Source organism: Carcharhinus amblyrhynchos, chromosome 2, assembly GCF_965287045.1.
Source record: "Carcharhinus amblyrhynchos chromosome 2, sCarAmb.v2.hapA, whole genome shotgun sequence".
In the NCBI taxonomy this organism is placed as follows: Eukaryota; Metazoa; Chordata; class Chondrichthyes; order Carcharhiniformes; family Carcharhinidae; genus Carcharhinus; species Carcharhinus amblyrhynchos.
In genome coordinates, this window is record NC_137325.1 from 6,360,014 (window position 1) to 6,376,435 (window position 16,422).

The 16,422-nt window shown below is 40.1% G+C and overlaps 1 protein-coding gene across 6 annotated transcripts in view; it reads left to right on the forward strand.

Moving 5' to 3' along the window:
- The window catches only part of relch (RAB11 binding and LisH domain, coiled-coil and HEAT repeat containing), a 93,043-nt gene that overhangs the window by 56,905 nt on the left and 19,716 nt on the right, over positions 1 to 16,422 (forward strand). For all 6 annotated transcript variants that reach the window (XR_013888467.1, XR_013888468.1, XM_080201636.1 and 3 more), the window contains exons 11-21: positions 319 to 431; positions 1,088 to 1,178; positions 5,758 to 5,829; positions 5,915 to 6,055; positions 6,194 to 6,358; positions 8,792 to 8,939; positions 11,322 to 11,478; positions 12,382 to 12,505; positions 13,801 to 13,849; positions 15,256 to 15,341; positions 15,441 to 15,547. Coding sequence is in view for 4 of the 6 variants with exons in the window: in XM_080201636.1 (XP_080057762.1) it covers positions 319 to 431; positions 1,088 to 1,178; positions 5,758 to 5,829; positions 5,915 to 6,055; positions 6,194 to 6,358; positions 8,792 to 8,939; positions 11,322 to 11,478; positions 12,382 to 12,505; positions 13,801 to 13,849; positions 15,256 to 15,341; positions 15,441 to 15,547 (1,253 nt within the window). In the remaining 2 variants the exon portion in view is untranslated. The remainder of the gene's footprint in view (positions 1 to 318; positions 432 to 1,087; positions 1,179 to 5,757; positions 5,830 to 5,914; positions 6,056 to 6,193; positions 6,359 to 8,791; positions 8,940 to 11,321; positions 11,479 to 12,381; positions 12,506 to 13,800; positions 13,850 to 15,255; positions 15,342 to 15,440; positions 15,548 to 16,422) is intronic.

Genomic DNA, 16,422 nt, shown 5'->3' on the forward strand with positions numbered 1-16,422 from the left:
TTGCAATATTGGAGGATTTACACAAGTTCTGACCAGTAAACAGGAAGATTAGCCACTCGTATCCAGTAACTCCCTAACCAGCACAGTAAAAAAGACCAGAAGAGTGAAACCAGCAGTTGAGCTAGGTAGAAGTCAGTAAGTCATGTTTCAAGATTAAAAGACTGTGGGCAGTTTGCAGATTATGAATGACACTTGGGCCGATATCCTTCTGGATGAAGAAATATCAAGTAGTATTTTGTAAACAAAAGTTATACCTTGCTGGATGCAAATGCCACATTGCATATTACTTATCTGATTTTTTTCTCTTCCCTGATTTAGGAGTTAATTCCTTTAATCTTATGTACAGCTTGCCTCCATCCGGAACCTAAGGAAAGGGATCAGCTTCTACACATTCTGTTCAATCTAATTAAACGTCCAGATGATGAACAAAGGTAAGAACTATGGCTATGTATGTGAGCAGTGAACTGGCTAATAAATGGAAAGGAACCATATGGGAGGTAGATCTCACAGGATTGTGGAAATTAAGTTGAAATTTGAGCTATGGCCAAATATTTAATTCTCTTTGTTCTGCAAGATTAAGGATGCTCACTTCAAATAAAGCACCATGAGGTTGCTTGAACTTGTGAAGCTATAGTTAAAAGCAGTTAAAAACTGCAGATGCTGGTATGAAAAATTGTGGAAATTAAGTTATGGCAACCAACTCTCAAGAAATGGAAAACACTCATTAATAAACAAGGCTTTCAGTGAGGCTAGCGTTTGTGTACTCAGGATAAGCGACTAATCTAAACCTTGTGTTAGTTTCATAAACATTGTGTTCACAGCCTTAGCTGTGGATGAAAATAAGACCCTTTCAATAACAAAATTCCAAAGAGCAAGATACAGTGAACTATAACTGCTACATTTTCTGTATGAATTAACAGAACACCATAGTGAAATTCACTGTGTCTATTCCCTTTGCTAGCAGTAATAAAAGCTTAAAAGATTTGAGTACTCACCGTGCGTTGTCCGGTTAATCCTCAACAGGACGTAACAGCAAAGACTCCACATAGCAATATGGTTCAGTGTTCATTTCTCTTTTTGGTTCTAGACAGATGATCCTAACTGGCTGTGTGGCATTCGCTCGGCATGTTGGACCAACCCGTGTTGAAGCTGAACTTTTACCACAGTGCTGGGAACAGGTAAATTCAAAACCTAATTTGGGATTTTAAAATAATCAGGTTCGGTAATTATCTTTTCGTTCACTACTTTTGCAACTCCAGTACTAATATAATAGAAGATGCTTTGAGAAGGTTGTAATTTTTGTCAAAGAATCTAATTTTTGATCTTGTACCCAAACGTGATGTATGCTAAAAGCAAAACCTTGTGGGTGCTGGTATTAAAACAAAAACAGCAAGTGCTAGAGAATCTCAGCAGGTCCAACAGCCTCTATGGAGAGAGAATATAAATCAGGCACACTAAGATGCACAAGTTGTCACTGTCCTGAGTGACAGTACCTGAGCTGCTATGTTGAATCAAGCAACTGAGTGTTGGTTCTGTGAAGTGTTTTTGTTAATGTTGCACTTCTCTGAAGAAATTTGCACCATGCTGATCTTGGTCCCACCATTAGTTCACTTCCTGCCATTAACAACAGCCAATCTTCTGTCTTAGAATTTCAGATACTTTTGGTTCTCTTGAGAAATCTCTAAGTTTGGTGCAAGGTTCTGCTTGAATTTATTCATTTTGCTTTTTTAAAGTAATTCAGAAGGTTGTATCCAGTGGAATTGACAGGATCTTAGGTTATTGTGGGCCTGCATTTATGTTGGTTTCATTTGATAGAACAGCTGTAGGCCATTCAGCTCAGTCTGCTTTGCCATTCAATACAATCATGGTTTATTGAATACTTCAATCCCTTTTACCTACACTATTCTAATAACACTTTACGTTATTGTTAATCAGAAATCTGTCATGCCTTTCAGTTCAATTTCAAGGTCTGTGCAAAATGTCATGGATGATTCTTTCACCAACGCACCCGATGCATTGTCTTCTGTTCTTAAAGACTTCTTGAACAGTGAAGCCTAATTCAGATTTAACAGCAACTCTGTGGTTTCTTTACTCATTGTAAAGATATCCTGTTGGTGGAGATGTGGAAACTAGATTCCTCCAGAGTGAAGCATCAATGAACCAGTTAAAAACTTTCCATTAGATGTCAGTTTATAATTGGATTGTTTCAACTATTCATTAATATAGGAGGGAGCAGGAACAAATTCTTCCTGCATTAACATTCAATTGCTAAATAGGCCAGCGGAGTGGAACCTTTTAAGTGACTGCTGTTATCTCAATTATCGTAATAGTTTAGAGGCTCTGGGACCACAGGGAGTTGTGTCTCAGCCACCTGCAGCTTCACCCATTCGTTTTATGTAACAGAGGATTTCAAAGGCTACATTTGTATTCTAAGGTTGAAAATTTTGTGGTGCACATTCTCCTAGGAGCTTCAAAAAGCTCTAACGGACATGGCAACAAGTGCAGGAATGAGCCCCCAGCAGACAAAGTAGGCACCCTGACCAGCAAGAAATGCAATGTTTGTTCCTATCTGAACCCTGGCACAATTTAGTTAGAATTTAAAAATTCCATGCAGCACATCCATGGAGTTTGGAAAGAAAGTAATCTGTCAGACCTTTTGAGAACACTCATCCTTGCCAGGAGGACTGATGAATTTCTTCACATTGATAAATATACCTTAGCTTGTGTGCTACACAACAAGAGAAGTTATCAAGTTGCACATGCTCTTTGTGGTTGAGTTTGTTTCTTTGGTCCGGGGCGTAATAGAGAAGTTTCACCACTACTTCGCGTTCCTTGACACAACTTCTACATAACTGGGAACCAAAGATCTTTCTTTCTGGCTGCAGTCGGTTTCCAATGAGAGCAAGATTCTGAAAACATATTACTAAAGAGATTACCAGATTGTGGTGGAATAAGTCATCACATCAAGATGGTACTCCCAGGAGAAACACAGTCCATATCCTAAGATTCTGGAGTGTGGCCTTTTGTGTATCTTCACTCCCTTCACCTGTGATTGGTAGCCGCGTCTTTAGCTGCTTAAACTCTTTGCTCCAAAATTTCCTTGTTAAATCTCTGCATCTCCCTCTCCTACTTCAGGAGTCCACTTAAGAACTATCTTTTTAATGAAACCTTTTGGCATCCTCCCAATATTTCCTCTGGCTTAGCACCATTTGTCTAATTCTGCTTTTGTGGTGCATCTTGGGATTTTTTCATATTAATAGCACTGCGAAAGGCAAGCCACTGTAACGGAGCCTGTAACTAACCAAGAAAATAACCCAAGTCCTCAAGGCGGTGAGAAACAGATAATAACTGTGGCCTTGTCTGCATTGGCACAGAGTTGTTAAATTAGCTACAAGAAACCTGAAGGCAAATACGACTAATTTGCATGTTTAGTTTAAAGAAAGCTACGTTCTAATCTGAAAAGGGAACGATAGAAGGTAGTGTTTCGAGGAGAAGTATTGAGCGGAACATTGTTGCTGATAGTGTCAGAGAGCTTTGTGTAGATACTGTCTACAATTTTATAAATGATTTGTAGATGGGAGGTTCCACTCCATTTTCACATCCCTCCCTGTTTGGAGGATTGCTTGATGTGGGTATGCCGGCGTTGGACTGGCGTAAACACAGTAAAAAGTCTGACAACACCAGGTTTTAGTCCAACCTATTTATTTGATAATATTCTTAACATTTGTGCTTTAGGGGAAGTCCCTTGTTCTCCCCAGTCATGCCCCCTGCATTTGAAGCAAGTAGGGGAAACTCCTCTACCTCACCAGCATATTGGTGACATATGTTGCATCAATATGAGCTTGAGAAAAATTATTTCCAAATGAGCATAACCTTTTGTTGAGTTTAATCATTTTGATATTCGTGACATCCTGAGTGACTTGCATTTGTACCAAAACATTATCCAAACTCTAGACACAGTAAAATGCTCCACACTTCACAAAGATTAGGTTGGGGTGACGTTTCATTTTTACTGCTATCACAAAACTGTACTGCATTTTGAACTGATTGCTCCTCCCAGTGCTGCAGTGAAGGGTTTGGCAGCAGAGAATGCAGCATATTGGTTCCCAGTCAGGATTCTGAGCATAATTTAACTTGATTGGGAGAGGTGTGAAGCAGCGGAATAGGCGCTGGCCCCAACTAATCCCTCTCACTGAAAACACAATCAATCTATGAAGTATGTTGATGAACACTTGGCACAGGATGTGACCCTGGTTTCTGTGTGAAAAGTTTATCACTGATTCCCTTAATTGCAATAATGTACAAGTGAGTTCCTTCCTTTGAATAATCAGCAAAGCATAATGTACATGATAATTTAGAAATAAAAGCAGAAAATCTTGCTGAATTCATTTTATTAAAAGGGGTGAAGTGGGGAAATGCAGTTGATTTCTTTCATTTTTTTCATGGACGTTGCATAAGCTTTTAATTCGTGAAATGTAGGCAATGCTGATGTAGACAATATTTATTGCCCCTTTCTTACTGCTGTCGCCCACCACCTTGAACTATTGTAGTCCACATGGTGTAGCAACTCCCTCAGATCTGTTCAGGTGTTCCAGGATTTTGCCCCATTGACAACGAAGGAATGGTTATGTATTTCCAAGTCAGGATGGGAGGTGATGGTGTTCCCATCTACCTGCTGCCCTTGTTCATTTAGGTGGTACAGATCATGGGCTTGGTAAGTGCTTTTGAAACCTTGGTAGTTTACTGCATTACATCTTGTAACTGGTGCACATTGCAGCCGTGGTGAGCCAGTGGAGGGAGCAAATGTTTAAGAATGCCAGTCAAAAAGACTGATTTGTCAAGAACTTGCATTGAGAACGTCACAGTTGATGTGCTTCTGAGAAAGTCAACAAAGGTATTATCGTGAATCCTTAAAGTTATCAGTATCACCAGGGAACCTCTGAGCTAACCTTCCTTTAAGTTTTCAGTTTCAGAATAACTTTCATGATAGCAGTTTGCCTTTCATGGACACAGGATTGTTGGCGACGGGATTTTTTAATTTGTTGTCATGCTGTCTTCCCAATGACCTGCCCAGGTCTTCATCCAGACAAAGCTGGGTTCAAATCTCAGCAGAAGGCCAACTTTGAACCCAGATATCTCATCTAAGGTCAACATTTGAAAACAATACGCCAACAGATTACCAGAAAGGCAAAGATAAATATTGTATTTAGTTCATCCTCCTTCCTCTGCATGGGACTGATTAGTAAACATTCATTTTTACATTGAATTATCTTCATTTAGGAAAGGCACTGACAGTGGTATTGTCACCAGACAAGTAATCCAGAGACCCAGAACAAGATCTGGGGACCTGGGTTCAAATCCCATCACAACAAATAGTGAAATTTGAATTCAACAGAAATCAAGAATTAAAATTCTAAAGATTACCATGAAACCATTGTTGATTGTCATAAAAACCCATCTGGTTCACAAGTGTCCTTTAGAGAAGGAAATCTGCTGTCTGGTCTGGATACCTGCTCTGGTCTTCATGTGACTCCAGAGCCATAGCAAAGCGGTTGACTCTCAAACGCCCTCTGAAATGGAGGGCAGTTAGTGCCGGGTAATAAATGCTGGCCCAGCCAGTGATTCTCATGTCCCATCAAATGAATTTTTAAAAATCCTGTTTCCTAATACGTCTTTTTGATTAATTTGACTGCAATGAATAATGTCACCAAAAGAAAAAGGGGGGTTCATGTTCTGGTGTTCTCTCGTCTGCTCCAGATCAATCACAAGTATCCTGAACGAAGATTGCTGGTGGCTGAAGCCTGTGGAGCACTTGCACCCTACTTGCCTGTAAGCAACAATTAACCCTTTCTTTTTAAAAACAAGTAAACAAATCCAGTGATTATTGAACTAAATTGACGATTCTTAATTCCAGAAAGAGATTCGCAGTTCACTGGTGCTTTCAATGCTGCAGCAGATGTTAACAGAAGATAAGGCAGATCTTGTGCGAGAGGCAGTCATTAAAAGCCTTGGTATTATTATGGCATACATAGATGATCCTGATAAATATCTGCAGGTATAGTATTCTGCCAAAGTAGCTGTGGTTATACATTGTTTTTGATTCAGATCAAATATCTTTATGGAAGTTCCCACTCTTTTTGTTCCTTTTTTTTGTTCCTCTATTTAAGTAGACTCTTCTCCCCCCCCACCACAGGGTTTTGAACTGCAGATGTCTGCCTTAAATGACCCCTCCGAGAGGGTAATTAATGCTACACATCAAGTTTTCTTGCCAGCTTTTGCAGCATGGACCACAGAACTGGGTAAACTCCAGTCTCATCTCATTCCGACTCTGCTAAGCAACATTGAAAAAATACTCAGGGTAAGTGTAAATCATGATTTTTTTTTTAGACTTGCTCTAAGTCCTGTTAACCCATCACCTCTAAGCTTACTTACTTTGATTCCTGGTCTGACAATGCTTCAATTTTAAAATTCTGATCCCTGTCTTTCAATGCCCTTGCTCTTCCCATCTTTAATCTTTTCAAGCCCTTTAACCACGTGAGAACTCAACGTTCCTTCATTTCTGGCCCCTTGAGCATTCCAAATTTAATGGTCTCACCATTGGTGGCCACCTTCAGCTATCTCAGCCCTAAGGTCTGGAATTTTCTCTTAGTATCTTTGTCTCTTTCCTCCTCGTAGACCTTCCTCAAAAATGAACACTTTGACTAAACCCTCGCCATGTGTCCAGATACCTTGTGGGGCTTGGTTTCAATTCTTGTTTGGTAACACTTTCCTGAATGGCCTTGAGACATTACAGATGCTAGATAAGCTCAACTTGTTGATTTGTGCAGATTAGAGCTAATCTGTGCGGGCTCTGAATACCCTTAGAAAGTTATGAAAGTTAAAATGAGGTTGTGGGGTGGGAAAACTAAGAACCCAAAATGCTGTGCTTCCCATGACTGGTTTTTCAGTTTTAAAATGCTTCTTCAATTGGAAACCACTTCTGGTAGATTAAACTGGTAAGTTGCATTTTGTACATTTTGTCTTATCCTAAATGTAATCAAGCTGATTAGTTTTGGGTGGATTTGAGTTGTATATCACCTCATTACTCTGTAATGCACACTGAGTCAATGATCTTGCAGAGCGTGTTGTTCTTCTCAGCCTTGGCAAACGGGACCTCGGTTCCTGGTCAGTGATTAAGTCACCTGAGGTACTCAGAAGCATTATGGAGAAAACTAGGAATTTAATCTTTGACGGACCACTGAGATTGAATTCATTGATGTTTACAACACAGAAGGAGGCCATTTGGCCCATCGTGTCCACACCTGTCAACAAAGAGCTAATTACACTAATCCAATTTTCTGACACTTGGCCCATAGCCCCAGAGTTTATGGTAGTGCAAGTGAATATCTTAATGTTATGAGAGTTTGACTCAACCACCCTTTCAGGCACTGAGTCCCAGATTCCAACCACCCTCTGGGTGATAATTTTTCTCCTCAACTCCTTTCTTAGCCTTCTACCTCTTACTTTAAATCTATGCCCCTTGGTTATTGGTCCCTCTATTAATGAAAAAAGTGCCTTCCTATCTTACAATCTTACACATCTCTATTAGGTCCAATCTCAACATTTGCTGCTCCAAGGAGGACACCCCTATTCAATCTTTCCTCATAGCCCAGACCCTCTGTCCCTGGTAAACTTCTTCAGCACCCTCTCCAGTGCAATCACATCCTTCCTATCATATGGTAACTACAGATTATACAGTTTTTCTGAATGCGGTTTATTGTTGAGTAAGTTTGTATTGATCCATAATCCAGAGCCTCTGCTCTGAAGGAAACCCAACTTTAAACTATTCAAGCTGCGTTTTGAAGACCGAGCTATCCATTTGCCATGGTAATGGCTGGCCATTGCAGCATAACAGATAAGATCAGTTGAATTGAAAGGCTGTTTAGACTTGGATTTGGCTCAGAATTGCCTTGTTTATCAGGAGATCCAATTTGTAGCCCACTAATCACCTGCACTTTCCCCACCTCCCTTATACAGAGGCCTGTATCAATGCTGTCAAAATGGATAACCCTGAATGGTTTAGCATTAATAGATGGTGACAACCCCATCACCACCCCAATCAGACATATATGGTCAGCCAAGCTAAGGCCCATGTAGCTTATTAAAATCCAACGGTATTAATGTTGGTAACTTTTTTTTTGTTGCAAGTATTAGAACCATCAGTTTTCTAAAATTTATAAAAAAGGGTAGTATGTGCCTACTGGAGAGGGTGGGAAAGCAGGAATTGGGTGTTCATCTTTAAATGTTTGATCATCGTTCTTTGGGTTGGGCTTGATGGTCTTTGCCTGCCTGTGTCAATTTTGGATGTTCTGACCACAGCAGCTTTACATCAGCTGTATAGAACGTCACACTTTTTGACCTGTATATACTGTTCAAGGGCAAATGCTAATGTGCTCAAATATAGAAAAATGAATCTAATTCATCCCCTAATCCCATTGGATTTACAGCATGTAAAAATTTATGTTCCACATGGAAATAACTGGGAAGATAAATTTGCAAACCTAGATGTTTAATCTTTAGTTTGGATTGGTTTAATTAATTTAAATTTGTTCAGCAAGTCCTTCAATCTTCAAAATAATCATGAGCACTTTCCTTTAGAATTTATTTTGATATTTGGTATTAATAGTTAACTTTGTGTAGTCAATGTATTGCAAATGTGTTTTTTTTAAATCTAAAAAAAGGTTATCGATTGTCGCTCATCTGAGACCTGCATTGTTCCTAAATCTGAACTATTTTGTGTATTTTCATCCAGGAAGGAGAGCATGGACTTGATGAGCATAAACTGCACCTACATCTTTCAGCCATGCAATCGTTGATTCCACCTCTCTTTGCCTTGGTACTGAAAAACGCGCCTTTCGCAAGCAAAGCAAAGCTTCAAGGGGAGGTGCCACAGATAGAGGGTAATGTACTGTACAGTGATCTGCTAATGAATAGTGTTTATAAGATAAAAATCTCCAAATGCAGTTTTGCTCAGGCTACACCAGTTAGTTGCATTTAAGAATTATCGAAGAAGATTGAGGCTGATTTGAGGACTTGTAGGAGTCTTAACATGGGGGAGGGGCAATTTCCGCTTCCAGCAACACAATCAAGATTATTTAGGAAGATAACCACATGAAGGTTGGTACTTTATCATGTGTAAGAATTCCCTTCATCATTCAATTCAGTGTGATGCTTTGATGACAGTATAGAAAGTGACCTTTTCATTGCTAATCTGACTTTGCATCAGATAAATCGTCTGTTGTAACTTGGGCCAGACCACAGGAAAACCTGGGGTAAAAATGGCCAGGAATAGTGCTTACTCTGATTTCAAGATCTTGACTAAGTTATGAAGGACAAGCAGGAGAACTCCCATTTTGTTTCTATTGTAACTAAACTTTTGAACAATTTATCTTCTTTCAAACCATTGGGTGTCTACCATGATCATTTGCATCATACTCTACGTTTTGATTGCCAAGTCTTTTGGTTTCAAAACAATGAAATAGATCAAACATACATAATCAAACCTACGTATTGCTAATGTATCATATTCTTCCTTAAAGTTTCTAATTAAATGTTTAAAGCTAGGTAGGTATGTGTGTGGACAGATTAAATATTTATAGGCAAAATGAAAGTTAATGTAGTGAAGTATGAAGTGATTCATTTTGGTGGGAAGAACATGGAGGGACAACATAAATTAGAGATATACAAATCTGAAAGGGGGTACAGGAGCAGAGAGACCCGAGTGTTTTGATTACAAATTATTGAAGTGGCAGGGCAGGTTGAAAGAATGGTCCATAAAGTATGTGGCATATAAATAGAGACATAGAGTACAAGAACAAGGGAACTACAAAATACTGCGCAGAAGGTGGGCATATGGCCCATCAAGCATACAACAACAACAATCCCATTCAGGCCCTATTCTTGTACCCTCACGTATTTACCCTGCTAATCCCCCTGACACTAAGGAGCAATTTAGCATGGTCAACCTACCTAACCCATATCTTTGGACTGTGGGAGGACACTGGAGCACCCGGAGGAAATCCATGCAGACATAGTGAGAATGTGCAGACTCCACACAGGCGGTCACCCAAGGCCGGAACTGAACCCGGATCACTGGTGCTGTAAGATAAGCCAACCACTGTGCCACCCATAAGCACATGTATATAATGCTACTTCAAGCCCAACTGGAATATTATCCAGTTGTGGGCACCATGCTGTAGGGAGGATGTAAAGGCCATTTGGTGAAGGTGCAGAAAAGATTCTCGCAAATGGGTGAAGAGTTTTAGTTACAATTATAGGTTGGAAAAATTGAGACCATTATCCTCTTAGAGAGGAGATTTGTTCGAGGTATATAAAATCACGAGGAATCCATTGGCGGAAGGATCAAGAACCAGAGGACACTGATCTAAGGTAGTTGGCAAAGAAGCAATGGTGACTTGAAGAAAAACATCTTTATGCAGAAAGTGGCTAGAATCTGGAATGCACTGCCCGAGTAGAGGCAGGTTCAACTGAGCTACCCCAGATTAAAGGAGAATTGGTTCAGCTTCTTAATATATTACTTTGTGGGATGCGGCTGTCGCTGGCTAGGCCAGCATTTATTGCCATCCCTAATTGCTTCTGAGAAGGTGGTGGTAGCTGCCTTCTTGAACCACTGCCAACTGTGTGGTGTGTGGGTACGCGTCATGCTGTTCCTGAAAAATAAAAATTTGTCTTGACTATAGGCAGGAGGGGATGGTGGAGGGGGGGGGGAAGGCGGAGCAGTTGGTGGGGGGAATGGCATTGGGTGAATTGCTCCTGCAGAGGGTCAGCACAGATACCAGGTCGAACGGTTACAGCACAGAAAGTGGTCATCCTATAATTATATTCTAGGTGGTATGTCATTTATGGAGAACAACCAACAAAGAGCATAAGTTGAATCATGAAGTTATAAGTAATTGTAGATGCTTTGGAATTTTACTTAATTATCAGAGATCACTGAAATGTATTTGAGCAGAACATTTCTCAAAGAATTTATTTGTTAGGGCAGAGTCCTGCTGGGGTAGATTGCTCATGGCCTGCGGGTGGGATAGACTTTACATTAGTGCTGAGCTGTAATGACAACTTTGCCACTGCACCCACTTGAGATCAGCAATGGGACTAAATCAGGAACATGCCTGGTCGGTCTTAGTTAAACTCAGTCAACGTACCCCAGATTAGAGAGATTTAATACATCTATGGAATTTGAGAGAAAAAAATTTAAGCAGCAAATGCTTCTCCAGCCATTTACAAGACTGTCTCAATCATAAATTCATTTTATTTTTTAGTAACCAGATTCCCTCGACCAGCTTCTCCTCTTCAAGATGTGGCGACAATCATTGGAAGCAGAGAACAGTTATCGGTGCTATTGCAACTTTATGATAATCAGCTAGAACATGAAGGCACAACAGGCTGGGAGAACCTTCTGTGGGTCGTCAACCAATTGTGAGTTGGTGGTGTGTCTCTCATCTTTCTTTCGGCAATGTCCTTTTAAAAACTCCCTGCAGTAATTGCATAGAAACCTTATGTTATGGCCATGACCAGGCCCCCAGCAGGGACATCACGCCATGTTCCCTCAACTCATTGTCACCCTCAGCCCACAATCTGGCATGTCATCCTCCTCCAGGCATCTCTGTGATGTTTTGGAGTACACAGCAAACCACAACCATCAGGGACAGACATGAGGGAATATAATGTAATGCACCTCCAGATCTGACCAGGCATTGTCATTGACTCTTGAGGAGGTGCTTCACCTTGGTCCTGCTGGCGTGGCTCTGATTGTACCTCCTTTCTGTGTCAGGTCTGGCAGCTTTTGGACTGTTTTGATGCAGTGAGATGGGTAACTAATTAGCTCAGTTGCCCTTTATACTAATATTTTAATAACACGGGTAGGTTCCTGACTTTTTGACCCACCCATATGCCGTCTTGATAAATAGCGTAATGGCATCATAAATGACACCTCATGTCATCATGCTCCGTAATACACTTCAAAGGAGGAAGACTCCCGATCCCAGAGCGTTTTATTGTTTCAAAGACAAATCAAACATGGTGCACATTTCAACACGGACCAGTGTTAAATGTTTATCTTGGACAATATGAAGAACTGCTTGTTTTTCAAATTTCATGTCTCAAGAGAAGCTCATCCAATACTTTGGTCCTTGGATGTTGGCTTATGATTTTACAGACTAAGCTTATTGGCAGTGAAAGTTTTATGAGTTTATTGTATTTGTTGGACGTGTTCAGAATTGGTTGGTCCCGAGTAATTCCGTTCCTCATCTTGAGGTGCAGAGGGTCCAGCCACAGAATGGACCAGGAGTTCTGAGTTACTTTTCTTTCATTTCGTTACAGATTACCGCACTTAATAGAAACTGTTGGTAAAATTAATGTTACCTCCACGTCCTGTGTCCATGATTTCTCTCGGTATTTCTGGAGGTTGTGTCGGACGTTTGGTAAAATTTTCACCAACACAAAGGTGGGTTAATTTAAACTCCCTTCTTTTTATTCATTCGTGGGACTTGGGCATCGCTGGCTGGCCAGCATTTATTGTCCATCCCTAGTTGCCCGAAGGCATTTGAGAGTCAACCATATTGCTGTTGGCTCTGAAGCCACATGTAGGCCAGACCAGGTAAGGACAGCAGATTTCCTTCCCTAAAGGACATTGCTGAACCGGATGGGTTTTTCCAACAATCATCAATGGTTTCATGGTCATCAGTAGACTTTTAATTCCAGATATTTTTATTGAATTCAAATTCTACCATCTGCTGTGGCGGGATTCGAACCCAGGTGTCCAGAGCATTAGCTGAGTTTCTGGATTAATAATTTAGCAATGAGACCACTAGGCCGTTGCCTCCCCATTAAACTCCTTGTCAGTCTTTATACAGTTGGCCCAATCACTCTATAAATGACCATGAATACAATGCAGTAGTTTGTTTTATTTTTCAAAGTCCCTGCTCAAGGATTCTCCCCACTTATTTCATCTCTTGAGGGCAAGTTGTGCGTCTGTGCTCCTTGCTCTACAGTAATTAACAAGATTAGCTGCAGGATAATTATCGTGTACACTGCACCATGATGAGAGCCATTGAATCTGATGAAATATTTGATCATTTCTGCACTGTAATGTTAGAACCCGTTGCCAACCAGAAGTTTCTAACGGCTCGAGGATTATTGAGTTTAAACCTGCTTCTTTCAGGGCTGCGCTCATGGTCTAAACCCAATTAGTCTCCCACTTATATCTGTATCTGTTAGACTTGTAGAGAATCACATCAAATTGTCCTCTGTACCAAAACCATTATTTTCTCCAGAAAAAGATGCAGCTCTGGAAATCTGGCTTTTAGGCCTCATACTGAATTTCAATTACGTCCCATTGAAAATTCTAAAATCAGAATTTGAATCACATCAGATAACTGAATTTGTATAGCAACAACTAAAAGGACAGAACATGAGGCAGCTGCTCCTGTACAAATGAGAGTTTGACAGCTGGTAACAATATAGATTTAATGATTGTTCACTCTTTTTACAATATCAACTTTGATCATGCATAATAGAACTGAGCTGCTTCTTGGATCTGTTCAGTTTTTTTTTTAAAAGAAAGCCTAAAAATGTAATCTTTGATTATTGAGCTTGCTAAGATAGCTTGTATTTTATTGGTTTAATTTGCTGTTCCTGTGTTTCGAATGCAGCTGACATAATAGCTATGTACTTGTGTCTGTGACTATAGATTGTCTTTGCCTTTGCTCTAATCTAACGTGATGTACTATATGCCCTTAGGTAAAGCCACAGTTCCAAGAAATACTAAGGCTATCAGAAGAAGCTGTGGGTAAGCTGCACCCACACACTGTTAAACTTTCCAGTGCTTGAATATTAATTGAAAGCCTCATTTTACAGTTGGACAAGAGGAGAATATAAAAACAACATTAGTTAAGATTTGCTTTAAAAATATATATTTTTGTTTTCAGTGTGCATATCCAGATAAGTTTTAATGAATGTGGGTGGCATGGTGGCACAGTGGTTAGCACTGCTGTTTCACAGTGCCAAGGACCCGGGTTTGATTCCCGGCTTGGATCACTGTCTGTGCAGAGTCTGCATGTTCTCCCCATGTCTGCAGTGGGTTTCCTCCGGGTGCTGCAGTTTCCTCCCACAGTCTGGCAGACTTGCTGGTTAGGTGCATTGACCCAAACAGGCACCGGCAACTAGGGGAATTTCACAGTAAATTCATTGCAGTATTAATCTAAGCTTTACTTGTGACTAACAAATTAACTTTGAAGTGGAATTTTTTAAATAAATCATTGCAACTTATGCTAATAGTAATTGGTATTCCCAAGAATTTAGTAAACTTAATTAAGTTTCAGAAACCTATTTGTTTTACTCTAAATGTTTTCACTCTTATCCCGAGGCAGTAGTTTTGAAATCTACTCTTTTGTTAAGTTTTCCAATTGGCATTGTAAAATAGATTTGTTGTATTCGGTGAACCATACTGCTGCAGGGCCAAAGCTTTAATTTAATTATCCCATCTAAACTATCACATCAAATCTGGAAGTTTGTGCTGCGTACATAGGATTGTACTGAAGAAGATTATGTTGATTGAAGTTGTTATCTATTCTGTTTTATGCTGGCTTTATTATAATTTTGATTGAGTCATTCTGAAGGCTAACTCCATTTTAAGTATCCAAGTATTCTTTTGCCTCTTAATGTGCCAAAAACTAGTACACTTAATCATTTGACAGCCTTTGCAAAGGGGATTAAGTGCAACTGCGTGGGATGTGAGCGCTATTGGCTGGGCCAACATTCATTGCCCACCCTAATTGCCCTTGAAGATGATTGTGAGCTGCATTCTTGTTTAATTTGATTTATTATTGTCACATGTAATGATAAACAGTGAAAATTATTGTTTCTTGCTCAGTATACAGACATTCATATAAAAGGAAAGGAGAGTGTGCAGAATGTAGTGTTACAGTCATAGCTAGGGTGTAGAGAAAGGATTAACTTAGTGCAGGGTAGGTCCATTTAAAAGTCTGATGGCAGGAGGGAGGAAGCTGTTCTTGAGTCAGTTAGTACATGGTCTCAGACTTCTGTATCTTTTTCCCGACGGAAGAAGGTGGAAGAGAATATGTCCAGGATGAGCGGGGTCCTTAACTGTGCTGGCTGCTTTTCTGATGCAACGGGAATGGATGAGAGGCTGGTTTGAGTGATGATGTGCATTGACATTCTTTTCTTTTTGAAAAGATATATCTGCTACAGCTGGCAATGGGGTGCTAACAAAGGCAACAGTTCCCATTTATGCAACAGGAGTACTCACTTGTTACAATCAGGTATGGGAAGTTGGGATTTGTAACTCCAGGCTCATCAACCTCTCATTTTTAGTTAAAGTTAATCTTTTCAAATGCTGACCAAGTTCAACACTTCTGCAGGAAGAAGACCGGAAACTCTTGGTGGGATTTTTGGAAGATGTAATGACCACGCTTTCATTATCTCATGCACCTCTTGATAGTCTGAAAGCTTCATTTGTAGAACTAGGGTAAGGTATTGTTAAGCTATTCTACTTTTTTTCTCAAGACTCGATATACCCTAAATGTTTGTTGCTCATCCCTATTCGCTCTTGAATTGAGTAGCTTGCTAGACCATTTCTGATGGTGAATAAAGATCAACCACATTACCGTCTGGATTCACATATAGGCCAGACTGGGTAGGAATGTCAGATTTCTTTCTCTACAGGGATGGGTGGGTTTTTATGACAATCAATGATGGTTTCTGGCTCACCATTACAGAAGTTAGCTATGAATTCCAGATGTTATTTAATTGAATTTAAATTCCAGTAGTTGCCATGGTTGGATTTCAACCCATGGCCCCAAAACAATAGCTCTGGATTACCCATCCAGTGACATGGCCACTATACCATTCTCTTCTCCTACCCCTCCCCCCGGCCCCCCACATCCCCCACTTCAGCTTCTGTTGTAGCTACAACTGAACAGTTTATCATCTTCAAGCACACACACGATCATAGAATCCTTACAGTGCAGAAAGAGGTCATTTGGCCCAACAAGTGAATATCCATTTTTCCTACGCAAGGAATCCATGATAACTACAAGTTCTCTTTACTTTTCAATCTTCTCCTATGTCTAAGCTAACCTCCCTGATTAATTTACTGTGATCTTATTCACCTCTGCATTTTATGGCCAGTGAATGATATCGTAGTGCCGTTCCTTCGGTCACTAATGGTACCTAGCTACCCTCCGTTATTTCCTGACTTAAGTTCCTGCCTTTTCTAAAGCTGTAAACCTCTCCTTGGGCTTAATAATCTACAAAACTAGTTTTATTATTTGTAAACATCTCCAACAAGCACACCTCAGCCTCCATTATACTTCTTATTCAGCCACTTTCCCTTCCAAACTC